The sequence below is a fragment of the Herpailurus yagouaroundi genome, unplaced genomic scaffold (assembly GCF_014898765.1).
Source record: "Herpailurus yagouaroundi ecotype Mexico unplaced genomic scaffold, PumYag 140, whole genome shotgun sequence".
Classification (NCBI taxonomy): Eukaryota; Metazoa; Chordata; class Mammalia; order Carnivora; family Felidae; genus Herpailurus; species Herpailurus yagouaroundi.
The window spans coordinates 14,124,333-14,140,825 of NW_024412395.1; the positions used below are offsets into that span (position 1 = coordinate 14,124,333).

Sequence of the window (16,493 nt, forward strand, 5' to 3'; positions counted from 1 at the left end):
AAGGAAGGAAGGAAGGAAGGAAGGAAGGAAGGAAGGAAGGAAGGAAGGAAGGAAGGAACAAAGGAAATCCTTATGTCATAGGGACCTTGCAAACATTCAAAGGTCTATTAAAATGCATTTGCTTGCACAAATTCCACCACGCTAGCCAGCTAGCTTCCATCATCCTATCTGACACACACCAAAGAAATTTATAGCCCCAACCCCGGGAACACTAAGTAAGAATCTTTAAAGAAGCAAATACTGGAATTGTAATAATTTTATTGCACATATTTAAGAGGAGTATTAGATATAGTTGAAACAAGCTCTTGTTCAAATGGTTAAGTAAGTGATGTTTAAATAGAAAGTAGTGTTTTGCTCCTACACAAAGGAGACCTTTGATATATTAAAGGCAAAAATGCTTATACCATCCAAGACATTTTATCCCAGCGAATAAATGTAGTAGTATCTGTTTCCTGGATCATTCACAATGCTAATTAAGGGTGAAAAAGAATATGGAGTGGTCTCTCTTCAAGTCTTTATCACCTATAGGGAACTGTATGAATAAGTGTATGGAATTTTAGAATAATCATGTCACACTCGCCAACATATGGAGACAAGAGTATCTGTTCTCACATTTTATATTTGTCCTTGAAGAAACTTCCAGGGTGAGGATCAAAATTTTCCTTTCCGATTCTCCTGTTTTGACAATGATTACTTGTAAAACTATGCAGGAATTCATTTTCACATTCATCTAACTTAGAGAAAATTTTGAACAACCTAAATATTCACAGTAGATTCCATGTCCTCTTTCTTAAATGAAAAAACAGAAACAAAATATTCCAATCCTTGCTGAAAAATATTACCTTATTTCCATTCTCCTGAATGTGCATTGATGGTGTGAATATAGTATGATACTTCTTTGATGCCTAAGAGTTGGAAATTATGTACATCATCTAATTAAATACAAATGATCATTTTTAAAATGAATATGGGTGTACAAAGGAACTACATACTTTCAAGGTGAATAATAAAAAATGTCAGAAATATAAATGTATCTAATGATAGGGAGTGGTTATTGCTTTTGGGTAGAAGACAGATATGCCCAAACTGAAGACTGAATTCTACTCCTGAAACCAATATTGCACTCTATGTTAACTAAAAATTAAATTAAATCATATATTATTATTGTTATATTTTATATTAAACAATATAATGCCAATGTAAAGAATTATGCTGGCTGGGGCACCTGTGTGGCTCAGTTGGTTCAGCATCTGACTTCAGCTCAGGTCATGGTCTCCTCATCCTCGAGTTCGAGCCCCATGTTGGGCTCTGCGCTGATGGCTCAGAGCCTGGAGCCTGCTCTAGATTCTGTGCCTTCTTCTCTCTGCCCCTCCCCCACTCAAGCTCTATCTCTCTCAAAAATAAACATTAAAACAATTAAAAAAAAGAATCATGATGACTGGAACATCAAGTAGTCATGAGTTTTCATCTTCTAATTTAAAGGAAATCACTTTATAGACCATGTCTGAAATTTAAGAGCTATTTAACATAATTTGTATTGAAACAAAATTTACTAGTGTTATCAACTTGAATGTAAATGTGTACGTGCAAATATTCCTAAAGCTTTTATTGACAAATTTCAGTTGTATCTCTTATCTCTTCTAGAAGATCGAAAAACTGTTATATAATGTTTGAAATGTACTGTCTCCTCTGGTATGTTTTACTTAGAAATAATACTGAAGTGAGCATATGGAAAAATGTTTCACTGCCTATTTTTATTATTTACCACACTTTTTATGATTTTTATGATTTATAACTCATAAATCATTTAAGATTTGTAACTACCAGGTGGAATGCGACATAGTAATAAATGTAAAAATGGGTATGAGACAAACTAAAAAAAAAAAAAAAAAAAAAAAAAAAATAAAGGAAATCACTTACTTCTTTGTCAAATAGTTGACAATAGCCAGTAAGTGATACTAACTTGTTGGAACAATAACAACATGTCTCAATTAGAAGTACCCCAGAAAATTATATGAAATCTGGGGTCATACTTTTAGCCTGTCCTCTGCCCTAACCAAAGAAGAGAAATCCAAGGCCAAATGATTATATTCATGCCTGCTGGTCTTCTTTTCCAGGACTGTCCATAAAAAGAAGAAACATGTCTCAAGAAAATGAAGGTGGAAGCTTCAGCTGAAAATCTTTTCTGACAGAAAAAGAGAACCATTCCTTGTTGTCATCTTAAGAAAAAAAAAACAAACAAAAAAAAACTAAAAAACTACCTGTTAATTATCTCATGGTTTCCCTGGTATTCTTGCCTAGAACCAGATCTTGCAAATTTCCACTACTGATGTTCTCGACTAGCCAATTTTTGTTGTCGTTGGAAGGAGCTGTCTTGTGCATTGTAGAATGTTTAGTGGCATCTGTGACTAGATTCCCATGGCACACTCACTGCTCATCTCCAGCCATAACAATCAAGAATGTCTTCAGACTTGCAAAATGTCTCTTGATGACAAAGTTAGACCAACTGAGAACCACTGCTCGAAAGAAAGAAACTATATTGTCATGCACACAGCAACTGCATAAGTGTGCAATTCCTGTGATTTCATTGGCCCATCAATATTAGTTACAATACTGATACTACTAACTACTAGGATACCAACACATAGTGCTAAAGCTAGATCTTAAAACAAAAACAAAAACAAAAACAAAAACAAATTCTCCAGGATTAGAGCCAACATATAAAGCCACTCAGGCAGTCAGAACTGTCTAATAACCTATCTTTATTTTAATTTTTTCCAAGTTTTTATTTAAATTCCAGTTAGCATAATATTACTTTCAGGGATAGAATTTAGTGACTCATAACTTACATACAACACCCAGTGCTCATCACAATAAGTGCCCTCCTTATCTTTATTTCAAATTTTAAGAGATGAAATTTTGGGCGTCTCTATCCAGTAAGTATTTATTGGTGCCAGAATTTTTTGATAGGGCACCTATTTCCTTCAACATGAACTGAAAAATAAGTTTCTTGATTTCATGGTGGTAAAAAATCAGTTGGATCTATTCCCTCCACCCCCACAGACCTAGTGGCAAAACAAATTAAAAAAATAAATAGAAATATTATGATGGCATGCAAGCCAATGGAAGATCTCTCCACACACGATGAGTCAATAAATACTCCCTGGTTCCAGTCAAACCTACTATTTTTCTAATGGCCTATAAAAAGACAGTTGGACCCCCCAAAATGTGTAGCTAACATTTTCCTTGGAATCATCTGCTTCCATATATGAGGTTCCTCCCTTTAGTATGTTTTTAAAAGCTTGCAGATTTTCAGAATCAAAAAGATATGAGTCTTATCCATCAATCACCCATTTCCATATTAGTACATCAGGCCCATGTTTCCAATTCCCTTCTAATTTAAACTGGTGATTTGACAGAACTATTTATGGTTGCTGGTGTATTCTGCTAAGACCACTGGTGATATTCATTGTACTGACAGCAGAAAGAATACAGCTAATACTTATGAAACATTTCTTCATTATTTCATTGTGAATGAGCTTTTGTTTGAAATAGTCTGGCTTTAAGAGATAACATTTCCAAACACTTAAAAATGATTAAGAGCAGTTTTGAGGCTAAACCAGTTATTTTGCACAACTCATCTTCAAAAAGTTATATACTCTTTAATTTCCTCGTTCATTAAAAAATCTACCTATCTTCAATCCAAAAGAAGGCTTAAGACAATAATTTTAGGAAAATGATGTACTTTTGTTTTATTTTTGAAAGCCAGGTCCAGTATTATTGTTACTCAGAGTCTGCTAACCATGATTACATAGCTAAAAAGTACACACTATTCATATTTAAAATATTTTAAGAGGGAAATCACAATGTGGTGTTATCTTAATTTTTATAATAAAATGACTGTTACATTTTAGAATAATATTTCCTACCAAATAATAAGCTATTCTGTTATCACATTTCTATCAGTAATGTGTTTATTTTCTTAATTGACTTGGCACTTTGACTACACAGCCTTTATAGTGATCATAGCCAATTAATTATGATTCTAATTAAAATATTGATAATTGTTCAACGAAAAAACTGCTGTGTTAATAAAATTCTTATGCTCTAGTAAGAGATTTTTTTTCAACAGAATGGCCTTTGAGGAAAGTAAATCCAGACTTTAGCCTAGCATGAGCTTTGAAAATACAACTGCATTTAATAATGCTATCATGGAGTGGGTAGGAAATGATTAAATGAATTCCTCTGAAGAAATATAGAATCATGGTTGTATATTTGTTTTTTGTTTTCTTTTACAGTTTTCAGTTAACTAGTTGCAAATATATGCCACACTCCAATCCCTTATCCTTGCACCCCCCCCCACCCCAACGCCCACAGTCAATTCGACACCTCTAGGACTTATAAATTGCTTAATTATCTGTGTTGTGAGATAAATGTCTTTAGGGAGCCCATGAATCTTAGAAGATCAGTAAATTGGAATATTTGCTAAATATGACTCTGTGGTAATTTAGAGTCATTGCCTACATACAAGAGAGTAGAAGAGACCTCAAAAGGATTCAAAAAGATTAAACACACATGCACAAAGATAAAATGGTATTAATCAACACATGGAGAAACTACAGCAAGATGAGGTGGGGGTGGTGTGAGGTACCAACAAAACATGTATCATAGAAGCTAAGAAAGCAAGGACCAAATGTCGAAAAAAATACATAATCTGTGACCACCGTGGAGACCTCACTAGCCTGTATAAAGGCAAAGGTCAGTAAGGAATAGTCACATAACTGAATCTTCATGTACTGAATGCCTATAACTAACTTAAATGTCTGGCCACTGAAGGTCTATACTCCACATCAAAAATGACACTTTATGATAAAACAACAAAACAACAGCAACAACAAAATGCATTTAGTTTTTTTTTCCCTAAACTAATTTTACTGACAATCAATTCATACTGACTTTAATCAGCCAATCATTAGCATACCCTCTGTCATTACCAATTCCTGCTTTCTGCCTTCTATCCTACAGAAGGCTTCTTTTCCATTCATTTCAACATCTCTTGGTAATTCCTCAGCCTTTTCTCTAGTATTCCTGAGGACCATGCAATTAAAAAATAATACACATTGCTCTATTCTGTTTATTAAACTTTTTCATTAGGGTTAGTATTTTCTGCCCTAAGGAAATCCATTTATTTAGAAAGTGAGTAATACGCCTTATGAACAGTTGCATTCAGAAGCTGTCCCTCTAATCTCTGTGAATTAACCAATGAGTTTAAAAACAAAAATGTCCTTATTCTGTCAGTTGCTGACCTAATTACTAAAGTACATCAGATGTTTGGTTTAATGTAGCCTAATAGATATATAACTATATAAGCACTTCATGATTTCAATGACTATTTTTTTCTTAATATATAAAAATACTAAACAAGAGAAGGTTCCAGTCTATTTCACCTGGCCATCCTATAATAAACATGAAGTCTTGAGGTCTATTTCAGATGTACAAGTAGAAAAAAGAAAAAAAAAGTAGCTCATGATTAGCTCACTGATTTAATTTGCATAGAAGGTCCTCTGAGGCTCTGGACTATGGCTTCATACAAAGCCATCTTATAGGTAATATACTGAACCTTTGATTATATAAAACTGTCAGCAAATAACTGTGCACTATTTTTCAGTGGTGTTTGACAACTGAATTTTGAGTATCTGCAACATTTCATTCATTAACACTCACTCAACAGATAATCATCACAAAATCTAGCCTTAAGAAGTTTGAATTTACAAGAAAGACAAGATTCATATTCTTTTGTAAGAGCAAAACAAATACATTCCATTATTTAAACATTGTCAGGCTAACCAGTGATTCTGGAGAAGCAAACTGAAAATGATAGAAGCCTAAATCATAAAAGCAAAACACATCAACTCCAGCAGAAGGCCAATTTTAGAAAGCCTGCCTTCTGCTTGATCCAGAAAACCACAACAAAATTAGAAGTCAGGAAGAATGAAAACTGGGAGAAAAAGGTTGTGATAACTTGTGTCAGATTTTTTTTTAATCTTGATATTCATATGACTGATTTTACATAGAAAATATTGGAAGAAATATTCACTGTAAGGAAATTTCATTCTTAGAAACATTTCTCATTTACTAAAATGGGGAGATATGAAGAGAAATGGAGAGAAATGAAGCAGATGGTCACATGGGCATTTTCTATTAATAGATGTACTGATTCTAATGATATTCCAGCCCTCTTTACCTGAAATGTTTTGCAGGTGCTGGAACTGAAGAAGAAAAAAGTTATGTGCACCTAGAGAGCATTCAAAACAACACTGAAATGCATAAAGTAATTAATTTTTCATTACTTACAAAAGTTGTGTTTTCCAATAATAATGTGGTGGCATTTGTTTCTATATTCAGTTTAATGACATGTCCATTCTCGCTTTTATACACCACATCTGTATCTGCAACAACAAAGATATTAACAATTGACAAACACATTTACTAGATAATACAATGAAGTGTAGAGGAGAAAATGTGCATAACAAACAGACACACTTAGAACAATCATTGTTAGCCTTTAATAACGGAGCAAATTTTTGTATTTGGCTCACATTAATCTTCTGCAGTGATCAGGAAGCCTGGCTAGCACATGGTCTATTGTGCAGTGAAAACAGGGTTAGTGAGAGGGCCACTCAGGTTTCTGGTTTAACAACTAAAAATTAATTAAAATACGGGGAATCTGCTGCCCATTCCGGGATGAGAAAGAAGGGACAAAAAATGCCTCCAGTTACCAAGATAAGCTGTTACTGATTCATAATCCAGTTAAGCTGACAATAAAGGCTGTCATTTACCGTAACTGGACACAAGTCTAAGCTACTCCTACTGGACCACCCTCATGCACACTTTATGCTTCCGGTCCTACCACCCCTCAATTCCCATCCAATCTTTCTCCTTAAGGTTGGGAATTTTGTCTCTGACAGGTTATCTGGCTTGTGTGACCACAGCCCAAAATCTCTGAGGGAAATGAGGTTTTTTTAAATAACCACATGGCTTCTGGACAGTTGTTGATCTTATATAGGAGTTAACTTCAACCACATATGTCAGGAAATTAAATCATCCTAAGAATATGTCAGACTGAAAATATCAACAGGAGGGAAAGCTCTCAGAGAGGATACTCAGAAGTTAAATATATACATATTACATATACGTACGTGTGTGTGTGTGTGTGTGTAAAAAATACCCAAATAAAAGTAGACATGAGTGTTTTTTTAATGATAATCTTCTGTCCAATTTTGCTCAATTTTAAATTTTGCACAGTATTGCACCTCCCTAACCCTCTGTCCATTCTTGGAAGAAAGGCAATATTGAAGGAGTTTGGGTCCACTATCCACAGTGAATGAAGTTATACAAGATACAATTTCTCAGAACCCAAATGTCTTCACATGTATAATGGTAAACAAGTACTCCATGGTGGGTTATGAAGATTATATAGAAATGTCTGAAAATTCAGACAGATCTAGGTTTTCTCACTTGTTCTCTGGTTATTTCAATATTATAAAAAGCTATAGTCAGAAATCATATGATGAGAAGCAATCAATTCTAGCAGAAATTAAGTTTGTCTTTTTTGTATCTGTGTTTCATTTAAGACTGAGAGTTCAATATGACTCTCCTACTAAGGTTAAGGATGGCACAGGAGGCCAGTAGTTCCTCTTGAGCTTAATGAGGACAATGGAACATTGAATCAGGAACAACAAATGGTCTTTTAAGAAAGTAGGAAAAGAGGAAAAAAAAAAAAAAAAAGATATTCAAGTTACTTTCTGAAGCGGGCCGTATGGGCAGATCTTCAAAATAAGGCCTGTATCACCTTCTGAACTTCTCTCATCAGCTATAAATAAACTGAGTTCTCCTCTCACTAACTTTACCTGTTGTCTTTTCTAGTGATGTAGAACAAACAACAGTTGTACACAAATAATAAATATTTATTTTGATTTATATTCCTTTCCTCTCTGGCCTTTCTTTTCTACCCTGTGTTTAGGATCATAACTCAGCAGCAACACTGGTCTGGGTTATTCATTTGGCTTTGCCAGCTGATTCGAGTCTTCTTTCTGCTCTCAGTTAATGTTTGCATGAATAAAGAGTCGAACCTTAACACCTCTGTTATTTATTTTTCTTGATATTCTCAATTCTGGACCACCTCTTGATATTGAAGACCTGACAAGCATGCCTTATCAAGACATCCTCATAATATTTTCACTATAAGTCAAAAGAAAAAAATTTTCCCCTTTCTATTATACTGTGAAGATAAAACCAAAAGCCAGCAATGTGTGGTTCTTCTTCTAGAGGACAAACACATCACAGAATTCTAAACAGGGATGAGGTCTTTGGCCTTAAGAAGGAAGAAGAGCTCAGAGAGCAACTGTAATATGAATAGTGGTTCCTCTTCAGTGGAAGGGTTAGAGTAATGTATGGCCCCAGAGTCTCTCACATTAAGAGAAAACTCTAAGCAGGTGATGGATTATATCAAGAGTAGAGGAAGGAAAATTAGGTTTTGTTCTCCTTAGAACCAAAGTAGAAGGAAGCGAAGTTTGTTTGAGAAGATAAATACTAAATTTAATATTTGAAAAGTAAATTTTGCTGAATAATTACTTAGACTTGAAAAACATGTACAGAGATTTGAGATTTACAAATACCTTGAGATCTGTACACCTGCAAATGTTACCACTAGACTCAACATTGCATTAGCAGGAGAAAACTACTTTCTTTAATTCAAGTGTAACTCTCTAGCTTAAAATTTAATACAGATTTTGGCATGAATTATTTAAAATTTTTTAATGTTTTTTTTAAATGTTTATTTAAACTCACAGAGTGTGAGTGGGGGAGGGGCAGAGAGAGAGAGAGGGAGAGAGAGAGAGAGAGAGAGAAAGAGAGAGAGAGAGAGAGAGAGAGAGAGAGAGAGAGAGAGATTCTGAAGCAGGCTCCAGGCTCTGAGCTGTCAGCACAGAGCCTGACGCAGGGCTTGAACTCACAAACCATGGGATCATGACCTGGGCCAAAGACGGTTGCTCAACTGACTGAGCCACCCAGGCACCCCTGCATGAATTATTTTAAAAGCATCTAATATCTGCCTTTATTAATTTTTTTTCTGGTTTTCAAAATTTGGTCTTCTGGGTCTCCTATTTATCCTATCCTGCTTGATTTATAATCACTAGTAGAATCTCCCGTTTTGATACTCCTGTTATTACATTATTAAATTACTTTCTAGAACTATATTTCAAAATTGCCATGTCATATTTTGTTTAATATTAGGTGATGAGATATGAGTGAATAAGAGCAATGAATAAAGTGCATTAGCACAGAAATTTTAAGGGAGGTGTATTTGAAACATTCTTTAAAACACAGTATCATGCATGTCTATACAGCACATTGACTAAATTATCTTTCTTTCAGATCATTGAAAGTTAAGAGTCAATTGTCCTGAACACATATTTGATTCAGTCATTTTTGTTTTGAATAAAAAGGTGTGACAAGATAGAATCACTATCTAGCCTCTCTATCCTGAGGTCCAAAAATATATTCTTAGTGTCTGTCTCCCTAAATGATTATTATTACTGTAATTTCTATTCCTATTTTCCTTAATGAGTCTAACAAAAGGAAAAACATAGTAGTATATTTTAGCTTTAAATCATTCAGGGGGGCACCTGGTGGCTCAGTAGGTTAAGTGTCTGTCTCTCGATTTCAGCTCAGGTCGTGATCTCACAGTTTGTGAGTTCAAGCAGGCTCCACACTGCTATCAGCGCAGGGCCTGCTTGGGATTCTCTCTCCCCCTCGCTCTCTGCCCCTCCCCTACTCTCTCATGCATGTACACCCGTGCTTTCTGTCTTTCAAAATAAATAGACTTTAGATCATTCAGGTAAATGTGTTTTTTTTTTTAATTTTTATTTTAGACCTACACAAAGCAGGTAGTAAAGCACTTCACATAACAGCTCAATTCTCAATTTACTAATGACATTGAGAGAAGTGAGGCCTCGATGTTTGCTCAAGATGTTCAGGACCAAGAACCAAAGGAGACTACATCCATAAGATTTAATTTTGAGTTACTCCAAGTTCTTGCCCATAGAAATTATAAAACTATACAAACTAATTTTTTCAGAAACTCAATAAAAATTAACTAATCTGAATAATAAGCTCTTAAAACTGAGCAAATTCTTAATCATTAAACACCTGTTTAATTAATACTAACCTGAAGATTGCTGCCTCTCTGTCCACCAATCCTAAGCTATTACATCATGAAACATGGCAAACTTCAAACAGGTTCTCAAAGCGAAAGACCATTAATCATTCAAGCCCACATCCCCAGCCCTATACTTATCTCCCCACCCCCACCCAATTATCTCCTCCTTCTGGACCTTCTAAGACTGACAAAATGTTGTCCTCCGTATCTGCAAAAAGTAATAAAACCAGTTTTGCTTAACAGGTTATTCCGAGGGTTAACCTTCGGAAAATTCACCTTCCATGTGCATCAATATAAAAGTACTTTCTTGTTTTTGTTGTCATTGATATTATTATTGATAATGTAAGTATGCATTTAATTTTGATAGGATAATTTGCTTTGAACATTTCAAAACAAAATCTATCATCTATCTATAAAGACAGTTTTCAAAAACTGGAAAAAAAAGTGGCAAATCAACTATTTTGGAGATATTAATTCAAATATGATCTTTTTTTTTTTTAATCTGTTTTGGGGGCACTGGGGTGGCTCAGTCAGTTAGGCATCAGACTTTTGACTTCTGCTCAGGTCATGATCTCACAGTTTCATGAGTTTGGGCCCCACATGGGGCTCTGTGCTGACAGCGCAGAGCCTGCTTGAGATTATCCCTCTCTCTCTGCATCTCTGCTCACATTCTCCCTTTTGCAAAAAAATTTTTTAAAAATCTGTTTTAGATATCTAAAATAAAAACTCCATGGCGTCTAAAATCTCTTAAGTCACATTCAAATAATGAACTAAAAAAAATCTAAAAGCAGTGAAAGAAAATAATGAAATGATAACCACAGAAAATGCTCAAATGATTTTTGAAAGAATTTGTTAAATATCAAGTTAAGATTTAATCATTTAACATATCAACATTAAATCTGGAATACTGAACTAATCATACTTGAAACACAGCAGACCCCTCATTCATCTCTCCTAAAACACTGCTCATAACTATGCAAAAGTATCCTCACTTTTTTTTATCGTCACTTTTAAATAACCACATATTTACCTGTGAAAACTGAAGACATCAAAAATGGCTTCATTTACCTTTCCTGCCTACCTCAAAATCTTGCTCTATACATACTCCTTTTTTCCCAGACATTGAGAATGAGGTAATCTTTCTCCTTTGCAAAGCAAAATGCTGTTTCATGGCCAAATCAGTATTCTCCAAACTTTTAAGTATCTTTGATTGCTGGTACCTCTTGCCAGCTACTTGTACTTTTCAGAGCATACATATTTATTTTTAATAATAATAATTAATAATAATATAATCACCTGCATCCAGCTCTTTCACTCTCCCCCAGGTTTGTTTCAATAAACGTTCTACATAAGTTTTCTGCATTATTCTGTGCCTCTGCCCTATGTGCTGTTCTCTGTATCTTCCTGCTGTGTAGCTGCTGTCCTTATGCTGCTGAAATTGCAAACTTGCAACATTACCACTGACCTTAAATTAACTAAATCCAGTGTGCTCTTCCACCAAGCTTAATCCCTACGTCACTTGATTTTGCAGTGTATGATAATGATGATGAACAGAAGGATTTTGAAAACATCTTTCTTGACTTTGAACCATTGCTTTGCCCTGGAATGATTTCCTCAAAAATTTCTATCTGTTCTAACCCACCTCCTTGCTACTAAACAAAGACATCCTTTCAAGTTCAGCACTGAGCTTTATTTACTTATTTTTTTTCCAACTGCTGTTGTCTGAGTGATCCCTTCTACTCAGACCTTCCTATATTGATTCTTCAACTTTCAACTCTGGTTCTGACCCCTCCCCGTATGCCAGTTTTGTGTGTCCAATTCTATGCCAGATCACATAAATGTCTTGCAGCTATAGAAAGGTCAGTAGACAAAAAGTCAACTCCTTATACTTATGGCTATATCCTCCTTTGAAGTTCCATATATATGCACACATGTATGTCTACTGTGTCTTCTCTACTTCTTTACCTCCTATATTAATACTGTTCTTTATAACCTCTCACTTGGAAGAGTGTTTCAGTTTTTCACATGTTCTCTATGCCTCTAGTTTATTCCAATCACACAGCCTAACACATTCTAAACACCACTTTGTATTTTGTCATATGCACCAAAAATAGTCATGGCTCACGAATAATAAAGTATAAAATCAAAGCCTGGCAGTCAGGTTACTCACTACCTGGCTTCAACATATATTTACATAGCTATTGTCACCTGATGCTCTATAAAATAGTCCAGATCATCTGTTGTTTATTCTTGTTTACACATCTTGTACCTCACCCCTACTCTATTTTGCTAATGACACACACTGCCCAGGTGCTGCCCCGACTCTACCTGTGTTTCCAAGCACCATTAAGTTCCCCAAATTTACAGAGCCCTCACTCAATCTTTCCTGTTTCATAATTTCTATGTTTAATTCATTTAATATTTAATAGTATATTTCTTTAAAAATTACTATGTATTTTACGGAGCACCTGGGTCGTTCAGTCGGTTGAGGGACCGACTTCGGTTCAGGTCATGATCTCAGGGTTCATGGGTTCCAGTCCTGCATCGGGCTTTCTGCTGACAGCTCAGAACCTTGAGCCTGCTTTGGATTCTGTGTCTCCCTCCGTCTCTGCCCCTCCCCTGCTTACACTCTGTCTCTCAAAAATAAATAAATGTTAAAGTTAAAAAAAATACTATCTATTTTATTTAGTTTCAGTACACTGTTTTGGGTTTTCAATTACTTTATAAACACAAGAAAGGACCTATTTCTTGTTCCTTTGAGAAGCGAGAGGATTCACACCCACAAATCTTACTATCTATATTAACATGAGTTTACCATTCAACTGTCTGCACTAATATGACTTTAATATTTCAAGAAACTCTTGCCAGGAAGATGAGGTTGCAAATAACTTCATCTCCTCCACTCCTACAGAGAACTTTGTGAAAACCCATTTGTTTGAAAAACAGAATACTGGACTAGTACCTACTAAAGCAAATATCTCTTAGAACAATACACTGCTCAACCAAATGACTGTTGACTATTTGAGAGCCTCCCCAAACCCTCACCTCCTTGAATAGATCAATCCTAAACTCCTACAACACAAACTCCCCGAATTCCAATCAAGACTGCTAATGACAGACCTGTCAAACTAGATCCCCCAAACCTCAAACATACCTTCCTTTCTCCGTTCTTTTCCATGTGCTGTTCATTCTCTGTCAAGACGGTGATCTCCTTTACCAAAGTGAGCAATAGCTTCAGCTGTCACCTTGATGTTTTTATTGGGGGGGGGCTGGGGAACCAACATTCAGTTCTTTGAAATTTCTGTATTATATAAAATATATAATATGTATAGTATATATCCAATTGAAGGATCTCAAGAAATAGTTTTCTCTGCTACAGGACTAAATCTTTCCACTATCTTTCACATGTTATGTTTTTCACTGTTACGAATTTAATTAGAAATAGATTTAGCACTAGTGACAAAGACTCCTTTCTTGACCAAAATTCAGTCAGCCTCCGCTGAGCCCTCTTCTAGACTAGCCCTTGACCTTAGCCTGTCTTTACCACATCCTGCTAAGCCAGTTTAGTTACAATATGCCCAATCATTGATGTCTGATCAAATTCTTCGCCCTCCAGCTGTGAAATCTAAGTGGTTGGACTTGCATTTAATGAGAATCCTGTTAGGCCAGTTTAGTAAGAATCCTGTAACCTCCATATGTCCTCTCAGTAATTTGCCCCTACTGCCCACCCCCCACTTGGTTCTTTGGCAATAAATCTCTAGTTCCATTTCTGTATTCAGAGTTCAGTTGAGTCTCTCTCCCTCTATAGCAATAGTCTCACTTCTATTATAATAATCATGAATAAAGTCTTCCTTACTATTTTAACAAGTGTCAGATTAATTTTTCTTTAGCATTACCTTGGAAATCTAAACTTAGGTAACCTACTTTAATAACATTCTGGTATTAAATTTAAATTATATATTATATATTATAAATTAATATGTTATTAATATTAAATTAATGTAATTTAATAATTTACTATAAATTAAACTATATAAAATATATACATATCAATAAACTATATACATACAGTTAATCTATGAATAACATGGGTTTGAACTATACAGGTCCACTTATATGCAGATTTTTTTCAATAAATATGGTAAATTACTATAAAGACAATTTCTCTTATTATTTTCTTAAAAGCACTTTGTTTTCAGGGTGCTTGGGTGACTTAGTTAAGCATCCAACTCAATCTCAGGTCAGGCCATGATCTCATGGTTCATGAAATCAAGCCTCTGTGTAGGGCTCTGCACTCACAGTGCAGAGCCTGCTTGGGATTCTCTCTCTCCCTTTCTTCTCCCTCTCCCTCTCTCCGCCTCTCCCCCTCTCCCCACCCCAACTCTCTCAAAATAAACAAACTTAAAAAAAAGCATCATTTTCTTTAGCTTACTTTATTGTAAGAATTACAGTACGTAATACATATAAAATACAAAACAAATGTTAATTGACTATGTTACTGGTATGGCTTCCAGTCAACACTAGGTTATTAGTAGTTAAGTTTTCAGGGAGTCAAATCTTTTTGCATAGTTTTTTTAAGTTTATTTATTTATTTTGAGAGAGAAAATGAAGAGGGGAGGGGCAGAGAGAGAGGGAGAGAGAATCCCAAGCGGACTCTGTACTGACAGCCCAGAGCCCAAACTGGAGCTCCATCTCAGGACCATGAGATCATGACCTGCGCAGGTATCAAGTGTCAGACGCTTAACCCACCGAGCCAACCAGGGGCCTCAATATATGCACATTTTTTACTGTGTGGAGGGTCAGCATCCCTAACCCACATGTTGCTCAAAGAAATACACACACACACACACACACAGAGTTAGTTTAGTACACTAGACCAGTGGTCCACAAACTCTAGCTATGGGACAAATCTATGTCCACCAAATTTGGTCCACAATCATGTTTCTTTATTTATTCATTTATATTTCCCTGTGGATGCTTTCACACTATAATTGTAGGTTTGAATAGCTGCAACAAATGAAATGGCTCACAAAGCCTAAAATATTAACTCTCTGGTCCTTTCAAGAAAAAGTTTGCTGACCTCTGTGTGAGATTATTAATTGCTTGACTCATCATAGAAAATACATTTTGTTTACTATATTTATAAATGTTAGCTACTGATCATTGCAATTCCACTAGAAGAATGTTCTTTGGATCCCCAAAATATCTATATACTCCAAAGAGTTATTTTGTTTTGTTTTGTTTTCCAACCTGGCATGAGAAATATATTTGCCTTAAAGTGATCTGAATTCCTGGCAAATAGGATAAAGTTAGGTGCGCAAAATAAATGCATTTTCCTAAAAAGTAACCAGAATAAATGTCACCTTCATTTAAAAGTCATCGTAATTGTAAGTAATCATTAATTCATATAGAAGTGTCAATCCTATGAATGGCACTTCCTGTAATAAAGAGCCCTTTCCAGGCTCAGTAATGGAGCAGTTGATGGCCACTCAGCTAAATGATGTCTTTTTGATTTGTAGCTAAAATGTGAATAGCAGCAATTTTCTGATGATCATTTCATTCCTTAGATTATTTGCAAAAAAAAAAAAAAAAAACAACTCACAGAAGAGGAAAATAAAGCACCCCTCTCTAGAATTTCAAATATGTGTTGCCACCAAAAGGTTTGTTTGCATAATAGTGTCATAAGTACCAGATTGTAACTGTTTCAGTTTCTTAAGCTAAAATCTACAAGAATTTTATGGAAAGTTTTCTTAACTTCAGACTCCCATAATCAAAGATGTGCTTAAGTGGTCCAGTCTACTGAAGCCTGCAGGCAAAAGGAAGACACATGCAGATTCAAGCCTTCTCTTCACTGAGTGTCTCATGTAAAATGAACATAAATGGTGCGTGTGTTTCCATGATACTAAAGGTCTAGAATTCTACTGCAGTAACACTTGCAGAAAACAGAGCTTATTTTAAAGTAACATCTAAAGTGCAAAATACAGGGGAACAAAAAGAAGACAAGCAGATATCTGAAGCACTTCTCTCTCCTTTCATTTTGTTTTTGCTGCAGTCAGTCACCAATATGCCACCATTTCTTTTCTCATTCTGAAGATTAAACTGGGCTGAGCTCAGCCTCCAAATGTATCTTTGGAGGTGGGGCAGGTAGCCAGTAATCCCTTAAAAAAATGAGAGTTTTCTTATTTCAGGGTCCACTCATGCAAGGTGCCTCTCTGGATGTGAAGATACTATCTGGTCCTCACCACACTGCCTTGGTGATTTGTCTGTTGCTGTG

General features: G+C 35.3%; 1 protein-coding gene across 3 annotated transcripts in view; it reads right to left on the reverse strand.

The window, feature by feature from the left end:
• Positions 1-16,493, reverse strand: part of DPP10 (dipeptidyl peptidase like 10) — a 1,330,293-nt gene that overhangs the window by 324,277 nt on the left and 989,523 nt on the right. For all 3 annotated transcript variants that reach the window (XM_040474884.1, XM_040474883.1, XM_040474885.1), the window contains exon 4: positions 6,355-6,449. In XM_040474884.1, the coding sequence (XP_040330818.1) occupies positions 6,355-6,449 (95 nt within the window). The remainder of the gene's footprint in view (positions 1-6,354; positions 6,450-16,493) is intronic.